The following is a 16,380-nucleotide window of genomic DNA, read 5'->3' on the forward strand; positions in this document are numbered from 1 at the left end:
TAATGACCAAAACAGATACTTTAAATATATCAACAGTGAACAGAAATGCTATGCTAGAATAAAAAAAAATAACATTAACTGTTTCTCAGAATAAAATATAGTAAACAATGTTGCAAATAAAGTTGTGCATACTGTATGCTAAAAGTACGTAATGATAGACAGTTTAAAATCAAAGGCTAATAACAGGAAACTACTTAATAATTTTTATTATGCAAATTCACTAACAAAGCCAGTCTTCTATATGAAGAACTGATTTTCATGAAAAACAACAGTCCTGAACTGACATGTACTTAAAGGCCACTCAGCATAGAAGAAGACATTATTTGAATCATCAGAAAAAGCTCAATTACACGTTGCACAATCAAACAGGGACAAAGATCACCTTTTCGTGAGACTTGTTCTGTGGTGTGATTAGATTAAATCTGATTAGCTTAGCAACAGTGATGGTCATTACATTTGGGAGAGGTGGGGTAACATCCCAGCTGAAATGGCAGCTGTGTTGTGTTTGCTTTAGATACAACTCATGCACTTAACAAAATAGATGAGATTAGGAGAAAATAAAACTTGGTGTCAATATTTGAGTAAAATCTAAAGAAAGCATACCTCCGAATTAAATACTAAGTGGCTTCAACAATTTCTGCACTTTGGAACGCCCATTATGATCGAGGAGGAGCTGAAAAGGCGTGAATGAGCAACAGTTGATTGTTTGTTCCTTATTTTTGTAAAATCCATTAATGATTCAGCTCATATAATGTTTAATTGAGGTTCTCCTGCTTCATAAAGTTTTTTTCTTTGTTTCTGAGGTTAAAAACCCTCATGATAGTGTTTGAGCTCTGTGCATCTGGCTATAAGGCTATTGTAAAGTCAGGATAGGACCAATTAAATAATATAGAAGTTTAAGATCCAGTGTTGTGTGCCCTGCACAAAATAACCTTAGACTGTCAAAATGTAATGTTGCAAAACATGGCTGCTTCTCTTGCTAGAGTAAGTGCTTTAACACAAATGAACATAAATAAGTGTAGTTATCTTATTAAGATTCACTGCTTGAAGGGATGCCAAGAAGTCCTTATTAAGTAAATGTGAAATTCTGCAAGGAGATGTTTGCTGAAGAAGTTGCAGGTTGCAAGGCCAGAGATGTATAAATACTAATGACTATCAAAAATACATTTTCACCCCCTACAACATCAACAGTGGAGCAGAATACAACTACCGGGCTACCGGAAAACAGAACAAAGATTTTCTTTTTTAAAGACAGGCTTCCCTGCAGCAATATCAAATTAACTGCTGCAGTCCAGTGACAAAAAAGGCATTTTCCTTGAACACCTTTCATTAAAGTTGAATTTAAGCACCTTCTTTCTGGTTGCAGAAGCATGCACTTCAAAACCAACAGTAGCAAGAGCCTACCAGAGCTTCCTCTGTCATATTTTAGGGGGTTAGACTATTTCTTGGACCTTGTTATTCACTTTCAGAGTAAACTTGCATGGACACCCAGACCTGGGCATATTGACAGTTTAGAGATGACCAAACCAGATATCTGAGGTTTGAAAAGGGCAAATATCCTTCAAAAAGTAGAGAGGCAAAGGTTTAACAACTAAAGGATTGGAGGTTCTAGAGTAGAACTCAGAATCTAGAGGATCTGAGTTCAAAGCCCCACTCACACAGACTGACACTCTGGGTCCCTGAGCAAGACCCTTAACCTCACACTGCTCCCTGGGCGCCGCACAATGGCATTCCACTGCTCTTTCTGCCAGTTTATGTTGCATTTCAAAATTTTAATAGAACAACCTGTCTAAAAATCACAACTGATTTTAGCATTTTTACACATGTAAGTGTTCAGGTTAAAGTCACCTGGTAAAAGTTTCGTTTTTTCATAATCCCAAAAATGTATCATTTAGATGCAAGCTTGAAATGTTAATTATTCATAACACAAGAGAGAAATATTAACAAACTTTAAAATAAATCAAACAGAAAAGCATATTATTAAAAAATAGAAGATTTATTTGCAGTTTTACAGCTTTTGCATGCAGAGACCTATGGTTTATTTGTGATTTGACTTAAATTCTAAAAGAGTTGTTCCATCTACATCACTAGACATTACTGACATAAAGGTTACCATGAAATCTAACTCTAAAGGCCTTCCTGTGTGTTATGTGTTGCTCCTTCGTCTTCTCATATTCTGTTAAGACCTAGTGTTTCTTTTCTTTAAATTATGTACCAAGCTCAAGCTTAAAGTCACAGCTGTTGGAATTTGGTGTTCTCAAAGATTATTAAAGATACTGTTTGCCTAATTGATATTTTAGGGCTAGGTGGTGCTATCCTTGTGTGGAAAGCATTTTTGCAAAGGACTAAAAGGAAGAGCAAGGATTAAGAAAAGGACACCTCCGAAAATGAGGATGGCTCCAGCTGAGCCGACACACGCCACAGACCAGGACAACTCATGGTGAAGAGGTACGGAGTGGTCGCTGGACAGCAAAGCCAGCACAGACTGATGGAAAACCAACACCGACAGGAGAACCAGAAAACCTGCACAAGATGAAAAGAGCAATGAAACGGGAATAGTTAACGTTTCAGCTTGAAATAAATAAAAATTTTCACCTCCAAAAGTCATTATACCACTTCAACCACCACATTTTGAAAGCTACTATTTTAGCATTTTGTAGAGTTTTTATGTGATTAACACAAATAGGTGAATTGTTAAGATGTTTGTGTTCCCAGTTCCACTTAGGGAACCCTAATTGCAATTTCCAAACGACACAGGGAAGTTGTATTTCACCTGATAGAATGAAGCAGAAGGATGCTGGTTTGAGAAAGAAGGGCACTCCTTTGCTGAGTGACATGGCGATACAGATGGAGCCCATCACCATCATGGTCAGGCTCAAAAGTGCCAAGATAGCTGCTGCCAGATTCAAATCTGTAAAGGACAGTAGAGAGACTATTTAGGATGCCAACTGTGAAACAAGCAGAGAGAAATTACATCAAGTGTGTTTTGTAAAATTGTTTTTAATTTAAAGCCAGTTAAAAGTATGATTCTGCAGAGAACTATATATAAATATTCAGAATCAATTCCAATCATCATATTTAAAAGTTCCTATTTTCTTTCATATGGGCCTGTTACTAAGTAACCTTTAACACATTACACTGAGAACTCATATTCCTGCAATTATTACACCAAGGAGTCCAAAACGATCCATCTACATCTTTACCTCAAAACATAAGCATAGCAGCCATATAACTAAATAGTTTCTCTTTTGTTGCCAACAACAGGTTATTTATTAAAAGCAGCTAAAAAACCTAAAAAAGGGATGCAGCTTTTTTTTTTTTTTATCTTTTGCATGGGAATCAGCTGGTAATACTAATGCTTTTAACTGGTAATATGTGGGTCAGTAAAGTGTTTTTTTGCTTTCAGATAGTATGTGTGTAGAACTCGCACGGTGGAGCATGAATTATGAATTTTTTTTTCATATTTAATCATTTTTCTTTGGTGTTTAGAACCATTAGATGAAGGTGTCTGCATAAAAGATTTCTTTCTTTGAGGGGGGATGTCATGTCATTATTATCAGCCAGTATCTAGAAGGATATATCCTTGTAAGATTGACAGAGAGCATCTCTGAGGGAGTTAAGCTAACAGTACCTTAAGGAAGCACAACATCAGAAGTGAAGATGGTAAATTCAACAACAGAATTTGAACTAAATCAATAGTTTCTCTCTTATGAACACCAAAATCACAAGACCTCCAGTAGAGCATTAACCATGTTATTCTTTAAGTTCTTTTCTCCATCTATCCTGAGAAGGCTGTTACAAAGCAATGCAGTGTTGTCCACTGTGAGGGTGTTTAAAAAAAGAACCTCTTAAATAAATGCTAAAGTTCAACTGAGTCAAAAATATATTACTAATTGTGATGTTTTGACCTTTAACCATTCTGTTCTCATATTTTGCACAGACAAAAGCTAATTGTTTTTCTTTTTGTTTAAGTTAAAGCTACTCAGTCATTATATCAAAAACATTAAAAAAAAAAAACACTGTTATTGTTAAATCAAAGCAATAAATGTCAGATGTGTCTTGTTCCTTCTTAGCATCAATTCACAACAATTGAATTACAACAATTCACTTGGACTTTTGTTATTTCTTTTCACTCCTCCGGTGAAAGTTGCAAGGTTGAATTACTTTTTTACTCATTGTGTGCATGTGCACTATCGTACCTCTGGTCTTGTGCTATAAGTAACGTATGTATGCAAGAAACAAATTTAGCAAAAAAAGAAAAAAAAGCTAATTATTGAATATTAAAGTCATCAGAGAGCCATCATTTAATTGGAAAGCCTTTGTACGAAACCAGATGAGCTTCTGGTATAGAAATTAAAAAGTCGGTATGTGACTAGAGCTCTTTAAGAATAAGTAACATACTGCATCCTTAATTCTAGCCACCGGCCTTATAAAGCCTTGAGTTTTACAGGTAAATATGTGCATGGGGGAGGGGTTGAAAAAATGTGCAGACTTTTTAATTCTAGTTGTATCAAACAACAGTAGGGCTATATCTCTCTAAAATGAAGGATTTTCTTCATGATTAAATTAAAAGCTGCAGTCTTCCTTTTCTAGTCGGTACTGTTTCACTGTGGAAAATGACTCTTGTTTTCCAGCTTTAGGTAGAGTCTTCACAGGATATTTTGCCTATTCATGGATTCCCAACCAAAAGGCCTTAATCTCTAGGACATAGAGTCTTGCTCCTCCATGAACAGTGAGACAGATGGGCATCCCTATACTGTTTAGACTTGCATATAATAGTTTGAACACAACAAGGCAATCCATTTTCTCCAAGGACGAACCAGACTTATAGAGGTCCACATTTCTCTCCCTCATACATTGGTGGATTTTGATTCTCCCATGGTGTCAGGTGGGTCCTAATCTGATGAAAATGCTGCTGTAAAATCAGGGTCAGAATGGGGGAGCGGTGTCCTAGTGGGTAGCCCCACTACCACGGACTGCCACTCTGGGTCCCTAAGCAAGACATGTGAATTTCGTTGCTTTGTTCTTATGACAGTGTAATGACAATAAAGATGAATTCTGCTTCATCTTCTAGAATTTACGATAGCTGCGGCATCATTACCTGAGCTTTCCACAAAAAAAAAATTTATGCACAATACCTTTTTATGTATGTAAACCTATTTAAAGAAAATGATAAGGATTATCACAAAATCATCACTTATTATTTATGAACAATTTTAGCAAAATCCAAAAGACTTAAAGCAGGAATAATTTAATATGATTTCATATCATATAAAAAAAAATATTTCATCTTATCCTGTTAATGTTAATATCTAGTTTCAGATGTAAACGAGGTTTGCCTGCTCCTTTGAAACAAACAATTTAACCATCAATAAAGGTGACCAATGCTCAGTGTGGCACAACAATGAAGTGTCGGCCAACTAATCTGAAAACCTCACTATAATAAGTCCTTCCCTGGGCAGCACAGCAAACACATTAATCAGTCTGATAGTGTGTAGCCTACTTTAGAAAATGGGCGGCTGTGGAAATTAATGGGCTAAGACAAACACAGCGGGTACGGTCCTGTGAGCACCACATCGGGCAACTTTATTGGACGGTAGGTGTAAGTTGTTTGTGTATGCAAGAAAGGAAACAGGTAAGACAACACATCTCACTCCTGTTAGTCGTCTTCTTGAATATGACCGCGTTCTCTCCAGACGTGAAGAACTTGAAGTAGGTGCAGTTGGATTCTGTGGATACAAAGAGAAGATAAGACAAAGACACACACAGAGCTTTGGATGGCTGCTGGTCTCCTCTGATGTGCCTACCATACGCATCCATGCACTCTGTCCTTCCAGGCATCATTGCTATTTATAACCAAGAGTCGAGCTTGAAAACGCAGAGACACACACACACATCCCTATGCAAACGCACGCACATTCATAGCAGTGCACATATGGTGCAGCCAGAGATGGTGAGAGACAGCAAAACACTGCTGTCTCTCACTGAGGATAAATGGGAGAGGGAGGAAGATGGAGAGAATGGTGGAGATTATGATGGGAAGATGTGGCTGCGGAGGATAGGAAAGAAAAGACAGAAGAAGGGTTCAAAGGATAGAATGCAAACCAATATGGCGGAGTATGTTTTAAACAGATGGAGGGTTGGTGAGTGAAGGCAAGGAGAGAGGAGAGCCTCAGATGGAGAAGGAGGTGAAGGAAGGAGGAGAAGTCAGGAGGGAGAGGAAACACAGAGGGGTTGCTTAATACTGCATTAGACACACATTCTCCCTCTCTATTTGTCAGTCTCTTTTCCTGCACCTACCGGCCCCCCCAACACACACACACAACCTATATTTAGACAAAAACTGTGAAGTAGTCACATTCCACTTGGCTTCACAAGCACATAGTGACAATTTCAAAACCACAGAAAAAAACATATCATGTGGTCAGAGATGACTGTACAAGCAATTCTCCTGCACACAAACACAACTTCAGCTCACGTGCTAGTTCTGAAACTGATCCGGCATTTATCAGGCCACGGATTCTGTAACGCATTACGCTTCACACAGTCAGCTTGTTTTTTTTCTCCTCCTGCAACCCCCTGCTGAGACTGTAATTATTGAGCCGTCACTTTTCTGGTCCAGCGGGCAACAAAGATGGATCGCCGGTCTTAAGATGATAGACGCAACATCAGCAGCAGGCCGGGACGGAAGCCAGAGGCGTGTAAACACTAATACGAGAGGGAAAAGGCAGGGATGGTGAAAACAGTTGTTCTTCTACAAAATGTGATGAGCTCGCAGCCATCTGTGACAGGCGGAATGGGCAAACTGTGGAAGGACGTGAGAATGAGATTCTCAGAAGCATCCTGGCTTCTCATGTCCCCCGACAAACCATCTTGGAGTCAGATCTACTGGCAAGAAACAGCCAGTGATCCAGAGCATATTTTTGTTTAAAAGGGCTAGGCAAAACAGTGTTGTCCTATCTCAAAAAGTTATTGCTCTGTATTTTTTTTAGATAACTTGCAATGAGATTTTTTATAGAACTGTCAAGAAATCTCAAATTATTGTCGGTCCACACTTTAACTAGGCGACTTAAACAGCTCCTGAGTGATTCAGAGGTGGGCTTGAGCTTTAGGTCATTCATTGACAGTTGGACACTTAAAGTTTTTTTCTCATTACATTAGTGTTGCGCCGATACCATTTTTTGGCCCCGATACCAATACCCGATACCTGGCTGTGCAGTATCGGCCAATACCGATACCATAATAATGTAAAATAATTGCCATCATGGCTTTGTCAAGCTGCTGCCTACCTTTGTGAAGCAGGGAAAAAAATCTAATACAAAGTGAATCCAGTAGAACTTTTTATTGCCTACCAGGAGTGGGTGACAATAGTTGAATAAACTTATGGCTCTCAAAATGGTATCGGTGCCCTATTTGTTGGTACTCGCCGATACCGATACCACCATCTTAGGGCAATATCGGGGCCCCGTCCAACACTGGTATTGGTATCGGTGCAACACTACATTATATTATGTTAAAGCAAACAAAAGTGATTGACTGATATATGATGCATATGTCAGGCAATTTTAGGTTAAAAGCCGGATATCACTGGACACAGACTTTCCAAAAAATTCAACCTTTTGTCTCCACAGTTCACAAAATATTTTCCAAAAAGTCTTGTTTTGGTAAATATAAGCCAAGGCTTTGCTTTTCTTTCTCTGTGGTTCTTTGGACCAAATAATACCTTTGGCGCCACCCCATTTAATGACCAGAATCACACTTCGGAAAGATGAACAATGTCCGAGATCCCAAGGAAAACAAACAGATTTTTGCCACTTTGCTAGAAAAGAGAAATTGCTCCCCCGTGCAGATTAGCTGCTAAAAGAGCAACTTTATCTCAGTCATTCGATGCCTCACAACAAATTTACTGTACCGTTTACATTACAGGAACAGGTCAAGGTAGGTGCTTCTTGAAGGGGGATAGTAAACAATTTCCAATGCAGAACTGTGATGGCTCTTCTTATTGATGGGACAGGGAGGGGCTGCACTATTTATGGAATTATATGGAATACCATGTTGTGAATAATTCTATGAAGGAATAGCATAATAAATACTTAAAAGTTTAAAAATGTTGATTTTGCATGATATAGCCCTTTAAACCAACTGAGGTAGATGTGGTCAGCAGTGTTTTAGGGTTTTTTTGTGACCTCTCGAATGAGTTACCAATTTGTTCTTGTAATAATTTTAGTTGTTACAAATAAATATATTTTAGTGCATGAATGAACAATAGCTCTTATTACCGTTTGCTGAAGTCTCAAACCTGATTTTGGCAAGTTAAATCTAACCCCTGATGAGTCAGATTTTCATGACTGAATACTATTTATTATTTGAATTGCTTTTTTCTTAATATATGACCTAATCTATACTGAAATACAAATTTTACAATTACTTATGTTGTATTTATTTGATAACAAAAGAAATAAATGACTGATAAATCTTTAAGGGAGAATATATTTTTTCACAGCCCCTTCAACAAGTTCTGATTCTGCTCCTGAGTTTACCATCATATGCATCCTACTTTTTTCTTTGAAATATTACTTACCTTGATCCTTTTTTATTGTTTGTGTTTAGCAAGAGAGGGAATTTTTAAGTGGTTTTGTTTTTCTTTTACGTGATATTCTTCTAGGAGGCTCTGGGGAGGATTGGTATGAATTTAGAGCTGCTGTAGGTCAAGTAGGTCTTAGACTATACCGAGCTGCTGCTTTACTGCAGTAGATTCAGACCAGTAGATGTGGACCTACACTTGTTGTAACCATGGAACTTTAGAAGCTTTAACAGGCAGCCAGGATCCGATAAATGAGCTCAGCGACAACATTGACACTTCCAGTCACATTACCACAATTAATTCCTACTTAATTTTTATATTAGTGTATGACACTTTATACTACAACGTATGCTGCAACCACAGGGCATTGTAGGACAGTTGGTCTCTATGAAGTAGCTGCATCAGTTCTGTGGTTCTGGCAGCAGATGATGCATGCCTATTTATGTCTAATCATTGCGCCCGGTGCCGGGATTCTATTTAGATTAAAAAATGACTGTAAACACGATAATGATGGAAGCTTGGTATATATTACCTTGTTTTATCATGATCCACTGGTTCGTGGTCTTTTTTATAGTCATATAGTGTAACATGACTATGCCCCTTCCAGAAATTTAAAAAAATTTCTATACCCCTTTAATTTCCTATTCCATCCTATGGTACCATCACTTGTAAACAAGACATTTAACTAACTGAACTCCCTGACACTATGCAGATCTCTGACACAAAAGGCAAAATAGAGACACTATGCTTAGATTAAGAACCACTAGATTAATAGAAGCTGGTACTCATCATTAATGCTTCACGCGTGATGGTAAACTACCTCCAGAGCATGCCAAAGATCAATGCTTTTTTCAGCCTTTTAAACATCTACAAAATAGGTGTGGACTGTTTGGGCTAAATCTAAATTGTGGTCGGCATTTGTGCAAGGTAAATATCAAGTCCATTGCTCCATTGCTAAAACAACACTGCTCCTCCTGAATCCTCTGGGGTTAAAGAATCAGTTAAAGTCTCCGTATCATACACTCTAGAGTAAACTTTCCCTGACAGGCTGATAAGTATAAGCCAACTTCATTACTATATTTTGATCTCTGTGAAGAAAATTTTTTTTTTTTCATCTGGAGAAATTCCCTTAGAGTGTCATTGAATCCAAGAGGTCTCTCAGTAAATGCCTATCTCCATCTCTAAACTAACCTATTGGACAGAAATAGGTCACTGTGCAAATAATCTCTGGAGAACTCAGCCACGGTCAAGTTGTATAAAGTACTATTTAAGAGACCCGTCACTACAGTAAACATGGATGTCTGTCAAAACAAGAAACCTGTGGTCTTTATCACCTAGCGTATAATAGGACTTGACAATTCTATACAGTGACTACACACACACATACATGAATATATATATATAATTATATATATATATATATATATACATATAAAGAAAAAGAGAGAGAAAGAGTCACAGACTTGCAGCATACTGGTATATATCTACTTTTGATTGATTGATTGATAGAAATATTGATCTCACAGTGGAGAAATTTTATCATTACATCAGCTCAAATAGTCAAAGGAGAAGAAGAATGTGCCAAAGGAAGAAAAAGGTGCATGGGATATATACAGTATATACAATGCATCCACATATGACAGCTTTTCTTCTTTTATAGCACGATTATTATACAGAGCTATTGCACAGGGTTTTTACATGCGTATTTATATAGATGGATATTTATATATATAGTTATTTTACTGGGTGTCTTGCATTTTACATAATGGACAAATACAAAGTGGTACAACTCTTATAAATAGATATCAGGTATGAATCTGAAAAAACTGCTTTACATTCATACCCAAATTTCCATTATTAAATTCTTTCTAGGATTATGTCTCTGTCAGTTTTGAAAACCAACACACTTTTGAATATCTAAGGTCAAAGCTCAAGTTTATTTAAATAGGGTGGTCAGTAGTTTTTAAAACTTAATCAGCCTCGGTTGATTTTAATTTCTCTATGATCTTAACCAGGACTCTTTAGTTTTTCGGTCCAGGGTAGGTTTCCTCCTATAAGGTCAACCTATTCTCATTATGAGTGCGTATGAAATCGTATGAAAAGTTATGCACCGTAATTTCGTACGTTTTGGATGTTTTTTTCGTCGTATGCGCATGCGCATCTGACGCACCATTCACGAATATAGAATATAAATTACAATTAGCCCTAACCCTGACCCTAACCCTAAGATATAAAACAGCAAGCAATGTAGTAGACATGAATAAGTAACGATTGCACTGTTTTTCCCATTTTTACGTCCGTCCGCAAATCTGCTTTTTTTTTCTGTCTGCCAGTGCATGCGCACTGATGTGGTTTTTTGAGGAAAAACGTCCAAAACGTACGAAATAGTGTGCATAACTTTTCGTATGATTTCAAACGCACTGATAATGAGAATATGTTGATAAGGTGAACGACCACTACTTCTCTATTTTAAATGCCTCTAAAATTTCCTCTTACAGGATTTCCTTGTATTCTGTCCACCTTGTCATCAGAACCCCTCTATCACTGCTTAATATGAGAATCCCATAGTATAATTTTACCACCACCATGTGCCATTGTGGGGGTCCAGGATGAGCCTCATATACATGGATACATATTCTTTTTGTATGGATAACGATGTCAGCCTGATCTGTGGATCTTTGCAGCACAACATAGCCCGCTTGGATGCTTTTATCATTGAAGGTTTCCAGTCAGTTCAAAGGGATGGTTATATCTAGATATTTTTGCACTACAAACGATGCCAAATTATTCCTGTTGTTGAGTGATGAATTGAAGAGCATTCAATGCGATCGTCAAAACTTTAAACATCACTTTAAAACCAAACCTTATTTAATTTCTTAATAGCTCAATAGCAATAAACCTTGGGGGCTTTAATCTGAGATTATACTTTTATACTGAGATTATGTTTCATAAAGACACATTAAGAAACCTCCTATGTTGCTTATGTGTATCAGTGCCACTGAAGATAAGAAAAGAAAAAGCCCCAAATTTTAATAATTACAGCCCAAAATCTGTTAGTGTTACTAACAGATCCAAAAATAAATGTTGTATAGCGTAACTGTTGTTATATTTTACTGTTTTGAGTTTCTATGTCATTAATGATTCCAGTTTTGTATATTTTGCATATGATGACCTAGATTCATCTTGTTCGCTGTTTTACATACATGCCTTTGTATAATGGAGGGAGGCAGAACAATGATCTACAGAAAAAAAGAGTAAAATGTAACAAAATATATCGGTTAATCATTTTCTTGATTCTATTTTATTTTAAGAAAATTTTGTTAAGATAAAATTGTCTTAAATTGCTTAAGATATTATCTATCTATAAAGACTTGTATTAGAAAATTAAAATATACCTATACTCTAATGGTATATGTATGGTTAAAAGTGTCTGTAATTTACCATTTCCTTGATAAATCATCTTTTAATTCCCGTTTTCAGACTCGGATACATCTAATTTCTGCATCCTTAAAGCATGCATGACACCAAAAAAATCCACTCTGTGTTAGACCCTGCTTCATCACAATGAAGACAGAAGTACACAAAATAGATCTCACCTCCAGGTAGTTCTGCAGGACCGCAGCTCGTCCTCTCAGGATCTATGTCGGACACCCACAGGGTGCGGATGCAGCCTTTCCAGAGGCCGTAGTGGGCCATCTGGCAGGTCTGGTTGCCGCTATAATTTTTCGGCTGGGCCAGCTCCACCCAGAACTCTGTGCCCATGCCCAACACCGTCAGGGTCACCCCGATGATCGCCACGAAGAAGACCAGCTTGATCTTACCCTCTTGGCTGTCACTCATCTTGTTTATCCTCCTTTGTCCTCTATGAACCTTCATTCCAGCCATACCCCCGCCCTGAGTGCCCCCTGCCACCCCCATACGACCCTCTTCTTCTTGCTGTACAAAGAAGTTGGACCACATATTGGCAAAGGTGAGGAGCAGCAAAGATCAGAGAGGAAGAGGAGAAGAACAAATAAGGGATTCGCTATGAAGTTGGTTCGATACTGATGGTTGTGACACTGTGAGACACAGCTGGGCTCTTCTGGATGAGTGAATTGAGCAAAAACTGTGAGAAATTTAGTTAGAAAAAAAGGAAAAAGTGGGCTGGATGCTGAAATTAGACACAAAGAGCTATGAATAGATCTTGAGTGATGTTGGGGGCGGATGCAGTAAGGTAACAATATGATGGGATGAGACGTAGGAGAGGACCAGGAGAGCCAGTCTGGGATTTTTTTTATCCAATCCTCTGAAACACAGAGATAAAACAGAGTTGAAAGTTCAGCCAGCATATGCTTCATCAAAGCTAAATCCTTTTATCACCAACATATTATTTGATTTCCACCAGCTTTATCAGCCGCTACAATACTCCCTCCCTAAAAGCCATGATATCCTCTTAGCTACCACACAGATAAACCAGATGGCATTCATCTCAGAGGCAGATTCAGCTTTAGGTGAAGAAACAATTGATGTGGCTGAGGTAGCAAGGTTGGTTTGGGTTATGTCAAGGTGAGAGAGACCTTTTATTTCCTTTGCAAAGTTTCTCCCCAAGCACTATCTGCAGTTTAGACATAGATTTACTCTGATCTGAGGGGAAAAAGGGGGTTGCTACAAATACCCCACAGTCTCCATTGTGTTTTCTGGCAAATACTCAACATTTCTCTGCAGGTAACATCCAGAGCTCATTTACAGTTCCTTGACATCATATTAAAAGAGTTCTGTCACATTTTATCACTGGATTTTAATAGGTTCATGTAATTTCACTAAATAGAAAACAGCTATAAAGAGGAAGGAAAATAATTTGTGGTTTTTCATAATTAAAAATCTGAATACTGTTGTATGCATTTATATTTATTTAGAGATTTAGTTTCTGTGAAACACTTCTGACAGAATTCCTGCTCCTTTTTTGGAGCATTTCTGCACCTGCAACATGCTTTAAAAAGTAAATTAAGCTTAGTTAAATATTATGTGTGAAAATCAACTTTACGTTTCATCCATATACAGGTCTCTTGCAGATTCTCTGTTTTTTTTTTTTTTTTTCTCCAGTTAGCCCATATCCCCCTCCACTTTCACTTTGACCAACTTTAGTGTTTCTCCTAAAGATAAGCCTTTCTACTGCGTAATGTTGTTAGCGCCATTGGATGGTGCATTAAGGATAAAGAGAAGGGTTAGTTTTCCCGTACACACTTCTTTTATTAAACCTCTAAAGCCTTCACAGAACAAACAGATTTAAACTGAGATTAAAATAACCACAGGTGAAGACTAAATTTAGTAATAAGGGGACTTCTCAAAGCAACATGGATATAGGAGTATTAGATTAAAGGGGATTAACTGTGTATTAATTATGTATAATTGTGGGGGCTGAATAACAGTGCATGTCACACTATTTAGATTTTGAAGCAAGTTTAATTTTCCTAACATTTGAAAAGTTCAGGATTATGAATACTCTTTCATTTTACAATATTAAGCTGTTCTTTAGTATGAGTGAACAGGGTTAGCAATTCAAACAACAGGGCAGCAGGGTGTCCCTGCCATGCACCAGGGTGCATTAGAGGTGATAATTTAAGCCTGAGCCCTCTGACAGAAAGGGGGCTGCAGTAATTAACAACGCTGCCTCGTCCAACAGGTCTCAGAGTGGAGGCAGGGGGCCAGCAACATCAGGCCTCTTTCGCAGTTGTTGGATCACTTAATTCGGAGCACTGCCATGACACCATCAGCGGTTTTAAATAGTCAACACAACATGTGAACCGTCTCACTGAAAGTCCTCCATGTACAGTATTTAGGGGTATCATACCAGTATGGTCTGTCGCATGCAAAATGTATATGCTGAGGGTCAACATTCAGCCTTTTCACATGCTGGTTCCCATTTGCTTCTTTTTTACTACTAAATGTTCAAACTGATGTGACGATACAAAACAGTGAGTTAAAAGAATAATCAGTGGATGAAGCTCTAAAGTAGTGTTGCAGCGATGACATTTTTTAGCCCCGATACCGATACCTGATACCTGGCTGTGCAGTATTGGCCGACACCGATACCATATCAATACCATCTGTTTGAAATTGATGTGTGTCTGTATATATGAAGAACTGCATACTACTTGCATGTAGAATAATTGCCACCATGGCTTTGTCAAGCTGCTGCCTACCTTTGTGAAGCAGGAAAAAGACTAATACAAAGTGAATCCAATAGAACTTTTTATTGCGTACCTGGAATGGGTGACAATAGTTGAATAAACTTTTGGCTCTCAAAATGGTATCGGTGCCCTATTTGTCATTACTAGCCATTCCAATACAACCATTTTTGTGCAGTATCGGGGCCCCGCCCGATACTGGTATCGGTATTGGTGCAAAACTAATCTAATGCAATAAGAGATTTTTGTAATTTTAAGTTTATTTTGTGTCATATATGAGTGGTTTTACTCCTGGTACTCTGGACTCCTGGAGTCCAAAAACAAAACTGGGCCGTGGGAGGAGTTCTGCAGTTGGTGTCTCTTAATTAGCCTTAGATAAGAGTCTGTGTGCATGATTGTTTGTTGCACATTTCTATGTGATGACCTGAGGTAAACAGGCAACCTGTTTAAGGCTTAATTCACCTCAGAGATTACCGGGGATTGGTTCAAACCCCATTGCCCCTGAAAAAAGAAGCAGGTAGAGACGTTAGTCACATGGATCAACGGATGGATGGTGAGTTTCTTGGCTTTCATCCTTCTGTTTGTTCATTATTCAAAATTAGCAAATAAACAAACATCTGAGGCCTTTATAGAAAGGCCTTAAACTGTTGGAAGGGATTTAACTCATGGGTGTCATAGTTAAATGGTTTATATACAAACGATTGTCACAGTTTTTTTCTGAGAGAAAAATATAATCACGCATTGTTTTCTTTCTGCTACACAATTATGTGCTACTTAACTTTAACATAAATCAAAGCAAAATGCAAACAATGATTTTACAAAGCACTGTACAGTGCTGATCTCACTTACTGGCAATCTCAATGTGTTTTTGTTTTTTTTTAATCTAAATTCATTTATCAAAAAAAAAAATTTTCATTGCAACCAACTTCTAAAAGCAGGACTAGTGGTCATAACATCAGCTTACACAACATTAAGAGATTATATAACAACAAAATGATTTTTTAAATGGCATAAACGTTGAGATCAATATGTTGCCAATGCCAGGCACTAACCAGCATATGTTTCAGGTCAATATATTTAGCAAATAGAAAACAAAAACAAAGCATTTGAAATAAAGGGATTCATGTTTGCAAGGAAAGAATAGCCTAGGGAAGAACATTTAAAGAGAAAATGTGTTTAAAAAAAGTTGTACTTTCTAACAGTTGAAGTTAGGAATATGGTCAAAAATTATAATACTAGAATAATAAATTTATTTTGGGTTTGGTTTTTCTCTTTTTCCTTTTTCTTTCTTGTTGGGTATAAAAAAAAGGGGGCTGAAACTTTGACTAATTTTGTATTGTTATTTCCTCTTTTGGCTCCGATAAAAATAATTATATATATTTAAAAAAAAAAAGACTACAATAATACAATAAGAATATTAAAACAAATGGATCTTAATGGAACTATTACCTAAATAAACTGAAAAATAACGAGTCGTATACAGCTTTAAAAAAAAGGCTCAGGTTAGAGTCACAGGTTAGAAAAGGACTACTAGAGGTAAACACCAGGCCCTACAACCCTGATGGATGGATGGATGGATGGATGGATGGATGGATGGATGGATGGATGGATGGATGGATGGATGGATGG

General features: G+C 37.5%; 1 protein-coding gene across 2 annotated transcripts in view; it reads right to left on the minus strand.

Moving 5' to 3' along the window:
* LOC107082251 (voltage-dependent calcium channel gamma-6 subunit-like) overlaps positions 1–16,380 on the minus strand; it is an 18,292-nt gene continuing 1,912 nt past the window's right edge. Inside the window, exons 1-4 of one of the 2 annotated variants that reach the window (XM_015370834.1) lie at positions 12,181–12,544; positions 5,655–5,729; positions 2,774–2,911; positions 1–2,523 (exon numbers count right to left, since the gene is read on the minus strand). In XM_015370834.1, coding sequence (XP_015226320.1) covers positions 2,303–2,523; positions 2,774–2,911; positions 5,655–5,729; positions 12,181–12,544 — 798 coding nt within the window. In that variant the 3' untranslated portion in view covers positions 1–2,302. Of the gene's footprint in view, positions 2,524–2,773; positions 2,912–5,654; positions 5,730–12,180; positions 12,870–16,380 lie in introns of those variants that run through there. The other variant, XM_015370833.1, reaches the window with a different exon arrangement.

The sequence above is a fragment of the Cyprinodon variegatus genome, unplaced genomic scaffold, assembly GCF_000732505.1.
Source record: "Cyprinodon variegatus isolate N-32 unplaced genomic scaffold, C_variegatus-1.0 Scaffold48, whole genome shotgun sequence".
In the NCBI taxonomy this organism is placed as follows: domain Eukaryota; kingdom Metazoa; phylum Chordata; class Actinopteri; order Cyprinodontiformes; family Cyprinodontidae; genus Cyprinodon; species Cyprinodon variegatus.